The 14,923-nt window shown below is 42.5% G+C and overlaps 1 protein-coding gene across 4 annotated transcripts in view; it reads left to right on the top strand.

Annotated features, from left to right (window-relative positions):
• The window catches only part of LOC118121902 (transcription factor COE1-A), an 85,560-nt gene extending 70,863 nt beyond the window's left edge, over positions 1-14,697 (top strand). For 2 of the 4 annotated variants that reach the window (XM_035178145.2, XM_035178144.2), the window contains exons 12-17: positions 5,889-5,954; positions 6,058-6,220; positions 6,544-6,726; positions 8,101-8,298; positions 9,203-9,271; positions 10,628-14,697. In XM_035178145.2, the coding sequence (XP_035034036.1) occupies positions 5,889-5,954; positions 6,058-6,220; positions 6,544-6,726; positions 8,101-8,298; positions 9,203-9,270 (678 nt within the window). In that variant the 3' untranslated portion in view covers position 9,271; positions 10,628-14,697. The remainder of the gene's footprint in view (positions 1-5,888; positions 5,955-6,057; positions 6,221-6,543; positions 6,727-8,100; positions 8,299-9,202; positions 9,272-10,627) is intronic. The other 2 variants (XM_035178147.2, XM_035178146.2) reach the window with 1 other exon arrangement.
• The last annotated feature ends 226 nt before the right edge of the window (positions 14,698-14,923 follow it).

Genomic DNA, 14,923 nt, shown 5'->3' with positions numbered 1-14,923 from the left:
TTGTTTTTTCCCGACCAGCCGAATGCAGATATTTTGTTTCGTAACGTGTCACATTGCAGATATAGTACCATCAAATATTTAGCATTTTCGATATTTTGTTTATTGATTGATTGAAATAATAATTGGCACTTAATTATTGGCCATTGAAATCATCATTTAACTGAGCTTTTGTTGCAGATGATGTTTGTCTTTGAGCAGAGAGAAAGAGGTCGACATTATGTTGCCACATGTGACTCTCATGAGAGTTTGCATCCTCTCACTAATCTGCAATTAAAATTTATTTCATTATTTTACTATAACCAGCATCATTAACCAGATCATTTGATTTCATAACCCTAACCAGAACGTGACCTGTATTTGCCGCTGCCCTGTTCTTTAACCATTAACATGGATCATCAGCCTATTATAAGCAACACGATCATCACACAAGATATTTTCAGGCAAATCTACAATGAGACCTATCAGGTTGCACTGAGAAGCTGGATGCACTGATCAGGGATCAGATCCAACCAAAGGACGACAGAGAGGTTAATCAGAGCCAAACATGGGGAAGGACTATTGATCTATAAACACAGCGACTTGTCACTGTTTTTGTCTCATAGTGCACGAGATGAAAAACAAACTTTAACAGTTCAACTTCTAGAGGAAACCAAATCTCCTGAGAAACTACAAAAGACAATGAGTGACAAAGAATCCAGGAAAACAAATCTGTAAAGGTATTTTCTCTTAGCGATTAGTCTGAATTTGTCGCTCCCCCCAAGAACTGCACAGTGATCATCATAGCACCTTCACCATATTTTGCATTTCTCAGAGACTAACAGAATCAAAACGGTACCAAAAACATCCCAGATCACTCACAGTTTTTAAAACAAGACTTTCACAGAGAACACAACGCTGACTTAAACTTATTCTGTTTCGAATTTGGTTCCTTTTACACATTTGTACCTGTTTCTGTGTGTGTGTGTGTGTGTGTGTGTGTGTGTGTGTGTGTGTGTGTGTGTGTGTGTGTGTGTGTGTGTGTGTGTGTGTGTGTGTGTGTGTGTGTGTGCGTGCGTGTGCATTGCTGGGTAATTCATCATTGTGCAGCCTAGTGGTTGATCGAACCGTGAGACTTTATTACTGCTGCCCACCAGCAGTCTGTGTGTGTGTGTGTTAATATGGGTGGGGGGGTGATAGTTTTGTTTGGCGCCACACACACACTTGCCTGCTCGTCAGGAGTATTGATCAGCCCTTATAATGAAGTTAACAGACAAGACAACAGGCTGACAACAGACAGACAACAGACAGACAGAAGGACTGACAGACAACAGACCGACGACAACAGTCATACAGACAGACAAACAGGCAGATGACAGACAGACTGACAGACAGACTGACAGACGGGGCAGTGGAGTGTATGAGAGGATTACCAGTGAACAGCCGATTCTATAATTGTTCAGTGAACATTCAGGGGATTTTGCTGGCCACACACACACACACACACACACACACACACACACACACACAGACCAGTATTCAGCTGCCACTTTATGTCACAATGATCTCTTAAGCCTTCATCCAAGTGCACATACAGTTACTGTATAAAGTGATTTACACCATGATGCCTGAAGACTGTTTTCACTGTCCAGTTTAAACTATAACGGAACACTTTGAGCAATGTGGGGCTGCCCCAGTTACACACTGTCCAACCAGTAGCTTCTCAGTACAATCAAGAGTGAATATTGGTTCAGAATTGAACAATTCTGACTTTTGATTCTTGAGAAATTCTTCAGTTTCGCCAAAAATCTGAAAATGTTTGATAATCAAGAACCTATACAGCAGTTTTTATACTCTGGTCTAATCGCCCGTGAGGAAAATCTGTCTGAAACGGAGAGAAGAAGGAGCAGAAACGTGTCTGTGGCTGCACAAAGAAATCAATCACCCCTCTTGGACAAAAACAGCCTTAAAAAACAGTCAAGGTCTTCTCATTGTTTCAACTTAGTGAATAAAATGTGATGTCTTGGCACGAATTGCATTTCTGCAATTGTGTTTTATACAAGAATTTCCTGCCAGAGCTGAGCATCCTGTATTGTTATTAAACACTTCTGTGACTGTTAGAAGAGAGCATATCTGAAACGCATAGAATTCATAGTGTTGCCACTGGTATTAAAGGTAGAAAATGTGTTTACTTGACAAGAACAAGCTTCAGGTTTTAGTCATTTGAAAATAGCACTAGTTTGGCAGCATGAAAAAAATATTTTATTTATTAAAGAAATGATTGAATGTGGAACTGTCTTCATTCTGTGGTTTGGTTTGGTTCAGGTTGAGGTCAGGATGAGATCTGCTTACTGATCAGCTCTGCTAGTGAAGGAGTCTTGGTTGGGAAGGTTGACCAGTACTGTATGTGTCACCGCCGTCAGACTGGTGACTTCCTTTGTGACTCACTCAGCCGACATCGCTATGCGACTCATTTTGATGTCATGCATCACACTGAGGTCAGCACCGGCGTGTATGAGTAATCCTGGTGATGCATGAACACACAGACGTGAAACCATGGAACTCTCTTTCTCTCTTCACTCAATCAGCAGTGAGATTATTAGCAGTGTGTGTGTGTGTGTGTGTGTGTGTGTGTGTGTGTGTGTGTGTGTGTGTGTGTGTGTGTGTGTGTGTGTGTGTGTGTGTGTGTGTGTGTGTGTGTGTGTGTGTGTGTGTGTGTGTGTGTGTGTGCGCACAAATCAATACTTTTAATTATGTGGGCATGTGTGTGATTGGCCCCACATCCCTCCTTGCCCTCATGTTAAGTATGACATCATCCCTGTGCGAGGTGTGACCCTGCATGTACAGCATCCCTAATGGGACATTAGAAGCGGATCAAGGGGCTAATGTACCAGCATTAAGGAAGAATAAGTCGTGTGTGTCATGTCTGTGCCGCCCTGGCACACGCATGTTACACACACATCTGACCCCACAGATAGTCTGCTCAGCGTTTCCACTGGTCCTAATGCATACAACGTGTGTGTGTGTGTGTGTGTGTGTGTGTGTGTGTGTGTGTGTGTGTGTGTGTGTGTGTGTGTGTGTGTGTGTGTGTGTGTGTGTGTGTGTGTGTGTGTGTGTGTGTGTGTGTGATGTATGATTATCACATTAGAAATGGTCAGAACAGTAAAAGCACCTCGAGACCTCCTGTTATTTTCTCTCTCTGCCGACAGATCTATCTTTTCTTTCATGTTTCCCTAATTTTGTCTGTGTCTGACTGTGTTTGTAAGAGTGAAAATGAAATGAGAGACAAGTGCCTGTCAGGCGTATACTCCATAAATATTTGACAGCAGACAAAGACGATGTAGGACGATCACATGAATCAAGGCAAACATTAGAGATTACAGCTTTAAAATCATTTTTCATTGCGGTAATTAGAGGAATCAAAGAAAGGACGCAAATCGGTGATTAAAAACAGAAGTGCTTCAAAGCCAGCTTCCATCACTGTCATAATTCATCATCATCCACTGTAAACCCAGGAAGGTGACTGATCTGCACGTCATCATGCAAACACATAGACATCAAGGGTTTAACGCAAATACGTTTACTGACAACACTTTATTTACCTGTGAAGACTGTGAGTAAATGGACTCAAACAACTCTTTCTAAGGTTAAGAATAAACTGTTCCTCGCGGACTATTAGAATTAAAGCTTAAGTTTGATATATTTTTTATATCTAGCACAGATATTCTTGGGCGTGTAAGAAAAGGGGAGAGAGAGAGTGGGTAAAACATGCGGTAACAGGACATGTTAGAATCAAACCTGCGACTGCTTTCGGGTCTCAAGCCTCCGTATATGGGGCGACCACCAGCTCACCTCGTGGTGCAGGTGTCCCACATAGTTCACCTAATGAATCTCAGGCAGATCATACAGCTGTCCAATCAACAAGAAGCATTCAACACAGACTCAAATCTGTAAGTTGAAATCACCTTAGGATGTGGTTTGAGACTAATTCCCGCCAGATGTTGAAAAGATATAAAGACATCTGTCTCTCCATGATCACACGAATCAGATGGGATCAGAGATGCATATTCATCTGGTGTATTGCTGTTGCAGTTTTCAAAGAGTGTACTTCATAAGTTTAAGAGTTTGCGGACAGATCTGCAACAACACCTTTAGTCTCATTCATATCAACACAATGCAGCTGGAAGCAGGACATATTAAGCAGCAGGTAATCTGGCGAACAATGCTGTCTTATTTACAGACGCAACCTGAGAGAGATTAATAAGGCGATGCGAGTAGCCGTGTGTCCAATTATGAAAGACGTAAACAGGCACAGTATTCAGAGTGCATCGATCCCGGCAGTCGCAGGCTTTGAGTGATGTCGTGTCTGCAGACCTGATAATGATGATGTTACCAGAGGATCATCTTTCCTTCCCGTTTATCAGCTACTGCCTTACAGGAACCGCTCGAACATCCAGGATCAGGTTTCTGTGAGTGTTAGTGTTATAGTGTTAGGGTTTGTGTGTGTGTGTGTGTGTGTGTCTGCAAGCATGTGAGTGTGTGGGTGAGAGTGTGTGAGCTGCTTAGCTCAACAGCCTTATAATAAGAGAGGTTAACAGAGAGCCAGCCTGGCTGTAATAATGTGTAAAAGATTGAATTTAGCACCATGGACAGGCACACTAAAACTGCTGACTGGCTGTGTGACCTCACATATCACACACACACACACACACACACACACACACACACACACACACACACACACACACACACACACACACACACACACACACACTGATGGAGAGGCAATATGTTCCACCAGGCACAAACTCACAGGAGAGCGCACAGGCAGTCATCCATAAGTGTGTGTGTGCGTGTCACACAGTGCAGGTTAATACTGTGAAGCACAGAGTAATTTTCTCTCTGTCGCCGGGCGGCCTCACGCTGTGGAAACGACAACACATTAACTGTTAAACAAGACACCTTAGACCCCGGGGTGGGAGCCGAGCGAAAGAGGGAGAGATCGAGAGAGTGGGCGGGTGAGGAAGAGAGGAGAAACAATAAAGAGGCTGAGAAAAAAAGAGAGAGAACTGTTGATGTGTTTGTGGGTTTGGGGAAATAAGTGAGACAATTCCCAATGTGGAGGCAAAGCAGGGGGAAGGGAGTGGTGGCGAGAGAGGTGAAAATGGATCGAGGGAGCAGAGGAGCCTGGGTAGAGAACAGACAGAGATGAGAAAATTGAGGGGGAAGATTAAAACATAACCAGGAAACATTATTCCAGGAATAATTAATAACACTTCCCATCACTGGAGGTGAATAGAAATGAAAGAACTGTCACAGTGAGGCACATCCAGGTCTTTTTGCGACTAAGTTCTTCACCTCTACCTCATTTTTTACTATAATAAAACACAACATAAGAAAATAAGAACTGTTGAAGGATTGTCTGGTCTGTCACAGCAACAGAGCAGCTCAGGACAAAAACTGCCCACATGTGATCAGATCTGAACAGCAATGCACAGGAGAAGATCCCACTGAGCACTCCAGATTTACTTCAGAGTATATTTTAAATACCTGTCACTTCGAGATGTCATGAAGACGCATAAAAGCACTCGACTTGACAGCAGATTATTTCCCTTTAAAGGGAGTGAAGAGCAATTTGTTTATCATGAATAGATGGTGAAACGGATGTCGGTTGATGGCGTGTTTGGGGGGGGGGTGGGAATGAGAGGAAAGAGAGATTGCACATTTTTTAAATCACTTTTGTGTCGTTCTTTGAAATCGGCCTGCATCTGTGTCTGAAAGCTGTATCTAACATATTGGTGAATTATAATTTAGATTTATTTTTCAAACTTCTGACCCCCAAGACGACATAAGAGGAAGAGCACAAGAAAGCTAGAAGCAAACTCTTAAATTTTTCCTTCATTTGTTCTCAGGAGGTTATTCTGAAGAGAGCAGCCGACCTGGTGGAAGCCCTCTATGGTTTGCCCCATAACAACCAGGTAAGGAGCAGATATATACACGAAAAGAGGACGGAGTGTGAAAGCATGTATACGTTAGTTCTCATTTCAATAATTATTCTTTGGTTTTTCCCTAATCGTGCAGGAGATCATCCTGAAGCGTGCGGCGGACATCGCAGAGGCTCTCTACAGCGTTCCCCGAGGACACTCCCAGCTCTCCGGCTCCTCCCACAGCGGCATGATGGGGGTCAACTCTTTTGCAGGGCAGCTGTCCGTCAACGTCTCCGAACCTCAACAGGCCAATCAGGGTGAGACCTTGGATTTGCTCAATGCCAGTGTGATGACATATTTACATGATATAAGGACCTTTATTAACACAGATACATAGAATTTGCTGATATATAAAATGCATTAATTGGGATGTGTTCTCAAGTAAGTAGTAATATGTTTCTTATATTTTTGTTCTTGTGCTATTTTGTGATTTTCTTATCTTGCCAAATAATCTTGCAGCTATTGTGAAATCCTGTGAAAACCTTTAGCTATTTGCCTAAAAAAGCTATAAAGTTGTCACTGTGCAGATGTTCCAGTGTTCTCACTTTGACCGTCTTCCTCTCCGCCCTGTGTCCTGCAGGTTTCGTGCGCAGCAGCAGTAGTGTGTCCCCTCACGGTTATGTGCCTAGCTCCACGCCCCAGCAGACCAGTTACACCTCAGTCACCAGCACCATGAACGGCTACGCTAACAACACAGGCATGACAAACCTGGGAGGCTCGCCCACTTTCCTCAACGGCTCTGCAGCCAACTCGCCTTATGCTAGTGAGTGTGCACATTCCCCCCCCGATACGCAAACATATACGTGTATGCACATCTTGAATACAGTTCCTACATTGTCGCTGAGAAGAACAAAACTTTGGTGTGCACGTGCACATACAAAGACTAAAATGGACATAAAGTGAAAGTCTCAGATCTGCTGTGTGGAGATTTCCCCCCCTGGGGTTTTCTGTCTCTGTGTCTTCAAAAACAATCACTAACTCCCAGCCCATAGATCCATTTTGTCCTCCGTCCGTCTCCTCCCTTCTCCGCTTGCCGACTTTCATCTGACAGCCACACCTCTTTTCTCTCTGTTGGTTAATTGCATCTCTTTTCCATTTGGCAGAAAGCGAGAGAGAGAGATAGGATAATGGATGAAGACAGAGAGACGTTGTTTATTTGCTCAAATTTTTCACACTGATGATGCAGGTGGATGCGGATGTGGATGTTTGACTTGGGAGCAGTCGACTTAACTGAAAACCTTCATGTGTCGCTTCTCATCAAATGAACAAAGTGCCTTATTTACATAATAAACCACACGGACAAAACTATGTGGGCATGCAAACATTACACCCACATGTGATAGTGGGACAATGGAGAGTGATCTACTGTGGTGACAGCCTCTGCTACTCTTGGAGGGACAGATCTTTGATTGTGGCTCTGTGAGTTGTTGAACTATGCAAATCAAAAAAAATCATCCCACAAATGTTGGATGGGGTTGAGGTCAGGGCTCAGTTAGTGCTGTAAACTTGTGTCTAAACCATAGACTGTATATAAAGATGGACGACGCATCTCCACTTCCTCCCGTTGCACAAAAATGAAGCTAAAATATCCCAGATATGGGCGCCACCATCTTGGAATTGTGCAGTAGCGATGGGGAGAAGGAGCCGTGGCATCGAGGTCCCACTGACACCCATGCATGACCAATCACAAAAGTCATTCTCAACATTTCACCCCTTAAAAATTCACACTTGTCCCATCCACTAACATGGAGGAGGTGAGGTTTATGAGCGATACTGCAGCCGGCCACCGTGGGATTATTTGTCATTCATTTATACACAGTCTATAGTTGAAACACATTCTCAGACAGGCGTGTCCTTATATTTGTGGACATATTGTATATTCTCACTAGAAGCGTGTAATGTGCGTCAGTGTGATATATATCAGGAATTTATGTCTCACATAAAGTGGAGAATTTCTTATTTATCTGATGAAATTATAAATTCTTATTCAATAAATTAAGAATGAAATAAATCATTTCTCATCTTTATTTTCACCATTCATCTTCAATCCACCCCTCTCCTCTTTATCCCACAACTCTCCCTCTCTCTTTCTCTTTATTCCTCTCCTCTCTCCCAATGTTCATTTCTCCCGCTCCAGTTGTCCCATCCAGTCCCACCATGGCCTCCTCCACCGGCCTCCCCTCCAACTGCTCTTCCTCTTCTGGCGTCTTCTCCTTCTCTCCGGCCAACATGGTGTCGGCGGCCGTTAAGCAGAAGTCGGCCTTTGCTCCGGTGGTCAGGCCCTCCTCCTCCCCTCCGCCCTCATGCACCAGCGCCAACGGCAATGGGCTCCAAGGTAATTTACCATGACAGCAGCCAGTCAGCCAGAGGATGCTTGAAGGGAGGGTTCCCCCATGGAAACTCATCCGTCACGATCCTCCCAGTTATGTTTCACATCCTCCTCTTCCTCTTCTCACAGGACCTGATCAAATATGACCTAATATCACACAAGTTAGGAATTAATCTTATTGACTTTGTGATCCTCTGCTTTGGCCACTATTCGATTCATATTTGTGTTATTTAGTGAAATGCCTCAACAGTTATTGAATAGACATCCATGAAATTTTCTACATGCATTCACATCCTCCTCACAGTGAAACATCCTCAGATTTTGTTTTCATTTGTCCAGGAGTTTGATTTATGACCAAAACACGCAGAACTAATAAAACTCCAAGTGCGAAACTTTTGAATCATCTGTCCATCACTGCAGAGTCGTGTCAGAGTTGCGACATCCGCTTGGACTAATGCGTGGTCATAGTTTGAACTATTGACATCTTAAACCAGTGTTTATAGTCATAGAGGACACACAACACACTGCTCAGTGTCGAAGTTTTGCACTGAAACGCCCAATCATCACCTTAACCTTTTCCCCACATCATTACACAAGAGCATCACGTTGCATTGACATTCAATACTTGTGACTGTTTCAGTATTTTTCTGGAAAGACGTGATTATTTGCCTATTTAATAACTGGAAGTTTGTGTGGTTAGGTCATTTTAGGCTTTTTAAATGAACTTTTTTTCTGTTGAGGACATTTTGTATCCACTCTCTTTTTGTATTGCTTCACCTTTTGGATGAACCAAATTTTTTTCTCTCCTCTCTTCTGTTTTCCTTCTCTATCTTGTAACCCTTCCTCTTGTTACTCCTCTGAACTTCCACCCGTCCCTTGTCATGTCTCGGTCCCCGTCTCTCTCTACCAGATCAGACATTTGTGGACTCTAGCAAGTACTCAACAGCCAGCTCTCTACAAGGCCTGGCCTTCACCTGAAGTATGTTCCTCAGCTCTTTCTTCGGTCCTCTCTGTTAACCACTCACATTTGCTCCTTCCGATAAACTGACCAATTCATTTAAGACTTTAAACATAACTCAATTCACTCATTTTCCTGCTTTTTCACCTCAACTTCTCCTTCACGTCGTCTGTCTTTCATTGTTCTCTCCTTCTTAACATCACTTCATCTTATGCCTGCGTTAAGTTTTCCATTCACCTCTCATCCCACAGCGCAGATCTGTTGCCTGGTAACTCCTCTCTGTCTTTCAATTGGCTGGGAAACAAAAGACAGGAAGTTGGATATTTACAGAAACCAAAAAAAGACATTTGGCACAGTGAATTTAATTCTCTGAGTTACTGACTTTGTTTAGATGTGTGTGTGTGAACTTACGCTAGCTTGTGTGTGTGTGTGTGTGTGTGTGTGTGTGTGTGTGTGTGTGTGTGTGTGTGTGTGTGTGTGTGTGTGTGTGTGTGTGTGTGTGTGTGTGTGTGTGTGTGTGTGTGAAGCGAGAGAGTGAGTAAGAGAGAGCATGTGCGAGCGAGGGTGTGGGAACTCAAAGCTTAGCCTCAAAGCACAGCTGACATAAACACCACACACACACGCACACACACACACAGTGCTTTCCTCTGTCACACACACTCTGTGATCACATGCTGGCAGCTTACTAGGGAGCGATCAACAATGACAGCTGTTCGACTCTCTTGACACTTTATACTGTCAGTATACCTGGCCGTGTTTTTTGGGGGGGTGGGGGTGGGCATAAAAACAGAAAAAAATAGAGGTTTGGCTGAAACATTCGCATTTGTAGAGTTTTGTCTAAACAAAATTATTTTCCTTTCGCAGTTTCCACTTCCCATGAAATATAAAACCATTTAATTATTTCTATGGTCTGTTGTTGTATTTTGTGTGTGTGTGTGTGTGTGTGTGTGTGTGTGTGTGTGTCACTATGGGCTGGGCTCTGTGTTCACACCCATCCCTTGGGTTTAAATACAACACACACCATGATGCAATCTCTAAGGCACACACACACACACACAAACATATACACAAACATATAGTAAAATACGCCAACTGTTCCGGCTCTGCGTTACATGTGCGTGTTTGTGTGTAAGCATCGTCTCTCACAGCCAACTCAAATGACGTGTCCTCGCTCAGTTTTACTGATTTATTCCTCTATTGATGTTTAAATGTCTCTGCAGTCACACAGCTGCACAGATGGGAAAACATATTGATGCATTTACGAGAGATTTTTTATTTTTTTTATGACGATGAAAATATTTGGCTGTGTTTAAAAAAAATTCTGTCTTTTTCTCCCTCCCTCCTCTCCCTCTGTTTATTTTTCTTTCCACCCGGCAGCAATCCCTGGAATGATTGTCCCACCCATGTAAAAGGTGTGAGTGCATGACTGTGTGTGCGTGCGTGCGTGCGTGCGTGCGTGCGTGCGTGCGTGCGTGCGTGCGTGCGTGCGTGCGTGCGTGTGTGTGTGTGTGTGTGTGTGTGTGTGTGTGTGTGTGTGTGTGAGATGAACCAAGCACACTCACACCGATCCTGGCGGAGGATTTCGGTGGGAGTCGGACTCCGGTCGGGGGATGGAAGCAGCCCTCCCTATCTGAAGGAACAAACCCAACTCAGGCCCTTTCTAACACGGAAAAAAACAAACAACTGCAAGGAAACAAATGTTTGCGAGGAAATAAGTTGTTTAGACTTTGTACACCTTGATGCTTTTATAGGAGAATGGCCACGCCTACATCATGACTCTCCATGGACACTGGAAGTGTATTTATTTTGGAGAGAATCCACTTCCTCCCTTGAGTGATTGTTGATTTGTTTTAATTTTTGTGCAGTTAACGTGTGATAATCATCTTCTAACTGTATAACCTACATGAGGGATTTTCTATTTATGAAGTTTGGTCGTTAATGAAGGATTATAATGTGAAGAATACCTAACGATGATGATGGTGTTGATGATGAGTACAAAACCGTGATGATGATGATGATGATGATGATGATGATGATGATGATGATGATGATGATGAAGAGGCTGCAGGGATTCATACAGGGTCAAATCTAGCCGACGCAGACAAGCCAAACCAGACACGCACACACTTTGACTCCTCTTTGCCAAATCCACACACAATCTTTCATCTACATTCAATCATTCAGCTTGATGGATTCAGATGCTTCCTGTCTGCGACTGATGCTGATGATGCTCCTGTGTGCTCATTTTGTAGAAAAAGTGCAAGTCTGCCTTTCAGCGAACACTCTGCCGAGAGAAAGAGAATTCAGTCACTCATCAAACCAAGAAGAATTTTGTTTTGAACCATGCTAGTTTCAAGATTCAAGAGAGAGAGATAGACTAGAATGGCACTCAGTGGAGCACATACCTCCACCAAATGAAAACCACACTTAATTTCGCTGGATACTGATTTGTATTTGGATCCGCACCAAACTGCGCACACATAAATATCAGTACCCTAAACATGCCAGATTTTCCGATCACGCCTGATCTTTGTAGAAATCCATCCAGAAGTTTTTGCATAATCTTGCTTACAACACAACAACCAACAAATGGACCTGCAGGGGTGAAAACACAACCTCCTTGGTGATAGAGTTAGTTGGAAAAAGGCCATAAATTAATGACGCTCCAACCTAACACAGAGGTGTGTGATGAATTCATGCCAACTTCAGTTTCACTGTCGAGGATTTGAACCAACAACTCTGCCAATGAGTCTGTCCATCGCTCCTGTGACCATTTGATTTGTTTTTAAGTTGGACGCAGCCATGGTGACCTCTAAGGGACATGTCTTAAAGACTGCTGCCATTTTGACTTAGGTTTTGCTGTGAGATTTGATTTCTTATGTATCTCATGTTTTTGTCTTAACTCCCTCTTTTGGTTTGCTGTGACTTACATTTTTTTGTTTTTTGTTTTTTTGTTGTGTGATTAGACAGCCAATCAGATTTGATTGTGTTACCTGCCCACTGATCTAGTGAGAACTAGCCAATGGTGTGTCTTAAATTCTGCGCTGCAAGAATTGTCGAGTCGTTAAATCTTCCACTGAGTCAAAAAAAAATACTTTCTTTAACTGAGGTACAATGGCTTCAAATCTGCCCCACTTAACTTTGCATTTAAAGGAGACATAGTTTGCCTTTTTTAGTTTTTCTTTCCTCTAGTGTGTTATATAGATTTTTTTTGCTTATGTAAAAGGTGAAAAAGTTAAAAAGCCAAAAGTTCACCGTAGTCTGCGCCCTCAGCAGTAAACGAAACTGAAACACCTCGTCAATAGTCGGCATAATCCACACCTAGCGGTTGGTCTGACACCACCCCCTCACAAGTGAAGCGAGAGCAGAGGCCGACATTTTCTACAAGTGATTGGCCAATCACAACAGATTGGGCCAACTGTTACCACCCGGCTCAAGGGAAGCAACATAGAGAAGTCAAACAACAACTAAGTTATGCAAAAACGAGTTTATTGTATTTTAAAGTTAACAAGTAAAGAGTGGTGGCTGATAGCAATGCTGCTGATCCTGGCTGCACAGAGAGAGAGGGGGAGCCGGAAGCTTCTCAGGCTTTTTAAAGGCAGGTGCCAGGTAAGGAGGGCAGACTGGGGAAGGAGGAGCTCCAGGTTGACTGGAAAACATGACAGAACAAGTTTTGGGACATTACACCAACTGACCAATCAGGGCAGAGTGAGCTTTATTGGGAGGGGGTCTTAAAGACACAGGAGCTAAAACCAAGTATCTGAGACAGGCTGAACAGAGGAGCTGCAGCAACTGTCAGTACGAGGAAAGTAATTCGTTTTCTAAACATTGTTACTAAGTAATTCAATTTATTAACCTCAATAAAAGCATAATATGTCTCCTTTAAACCATAATTACATCCCACTTTTGCACATATTTTCTTAAGAAGTAAAGACTCCATGTCCACATGGGACAGTTTTTGCAGCGCAGGACCGAGCAACATGTCTTAAATTAGCAGTGTGTGGAAAGTCCCTGATGGTTTGTTGTGAACGTCACTGCTCCCTCAGCCCTGCAGTCTGAGCTTGCACCTCACTGTGTGTGATTCTATAGTCTTAACGCTTTTAATTTGTGTTCTCTTCATTTTGCCAAAGCCCTTATTCTGAGATGTTGATGCTCAAACAGTCTTATGCCACAGTTTCCCTGCTGTTCTACACGTGTTTTCTTGTCACAAGCAGTATAAGCCAATAATGTTATTTTATGTACAACTGTCTGTTTAAGAGCGTCAGGTTTCAGATTTGCCACAACGAGAAACCATTTAAAAGGGAATTTTACTGGACAGAAAACCTAACTAGACCCAAACTAAAATTTCTGATTTAAGCTAAATGAGTGAAAAACACCCTCTCAGCCAGAAGTCAGTAGCCTCAGACCGACTGGCGGCAGTATTCAAGAACTTGGTTGAAAGAACAGGAACATTATCAACTATGACAAATGCCAGAAATCAACTAAAACCCCGAAAACTCACATCCTTCATTATGTTCTCATGTTCTGATTTGTTGTTTTTTTAATGTCAGAGGACCTGAATGTTATTTGATTTTATATAACATCGTCTGTTTATTAAAAGCCAAACTTCCACTGCTCATTTCAATCAAACTAAAAGAAGCCATGGTGTATTTTTTTTTTTTTTAAATCATTTCTAAGTTATGGAAGTTTCATTTTGTATCATCAATGTTAAAGTCTGCATATTTCTGTTGCATTATCTCGACGTAGCATTTACAAATTTGTCAATATGATTGTCTGTGTTTGTCTTTCATGGAATGATGAAGAAAGAAAGAGATGGATGGAACAAATGTCTCTTTCTCGCTCCCTTCTCCTGCTCCAGTCAGGTTTTCTGTCCTCTCTCTGCTCCCGTCCTCTCTTCATTTCCCTCCCCCACCTTGTTTTGATTGCGCTATTAATACTCTGTATGTTTGCCTTCTGCTTTTTCTTTTCCTTCACTTTTCCTTTAAAAAAAATGAGCCACCTATTTATTTTATCTCAAACATGGGTCTGGAGACCACTCTTCTGTTGGTGAGCGTGTGTGAGCGTGTGTGAGTGTCATCATTTTTCCCTTAAAAAGAAAAATGTGATGTTTTAATTAAAGTTGAAGGATGTTTTTTTTGTTTTTTTTGTGTTTGTATATTACATAGTTTAAATACCTGTACAGGAAGAAGTGAATAGAGGGTTTGGCTTAATGAAGTATGATGAAGCACTTGTCAAACAACAGTGAACACATTCATCGCGGCTTGTCTGGATTCAGTGGCGGTCATCATTCACACACACGTTATCAGCAGTATCGGTGTGGAAGTACAGAGGAAACTACTGTAAAGATGATAATGTTGATTTTTTATTATTATTTTGAACTTTGAAGTGTAAAGTAACTTTTTGACTCGTCACTATATTTAATTAAAGTTCTTTCTTCTCTGTGAAAAGGCGTCTTTTTTTCTTTTTCTTGCTTTGTTTGCGAATCACTGTCACTCAAACAACAGAATACAGCAGAGGGGAAATCTAAAGTGAGGCGGCGACAAGCAAGGGAGGTTTCTAGTCGTCCTCTTTAGGAGCCAGTAGAGCGTCGATGAATCATCAGGTTGATTTGGTCCAGCCACCAGTCTCCTGTTTCTCTTGCCTGGTTTCCATCTCTTGTACTTGATTTGTGTT

This window comes from Hippoglossus stenolepis, chromosome 15 (assembly GCF_022539355.2).
Source record: "Hippoglossus stenolepis isolate QCI-W04-F060 chromosome 15, HSTE1.2, whole genome shotgun sequence".
In the NCBI taxonomy this organism is placed as follows: domain Eukaryota; kingdom Metazoa; phylum Chordata; class Actinopteri; order Pleuronectiformes; family Pleuronectidae; genus Hippoglossus; species Hippoglossus stenolepis.
The sequence above is the reverse complement of the archived record's forward strand: the minus strand, read 5'-3'. Positions and strand labels throughout refer to the sequence as shown.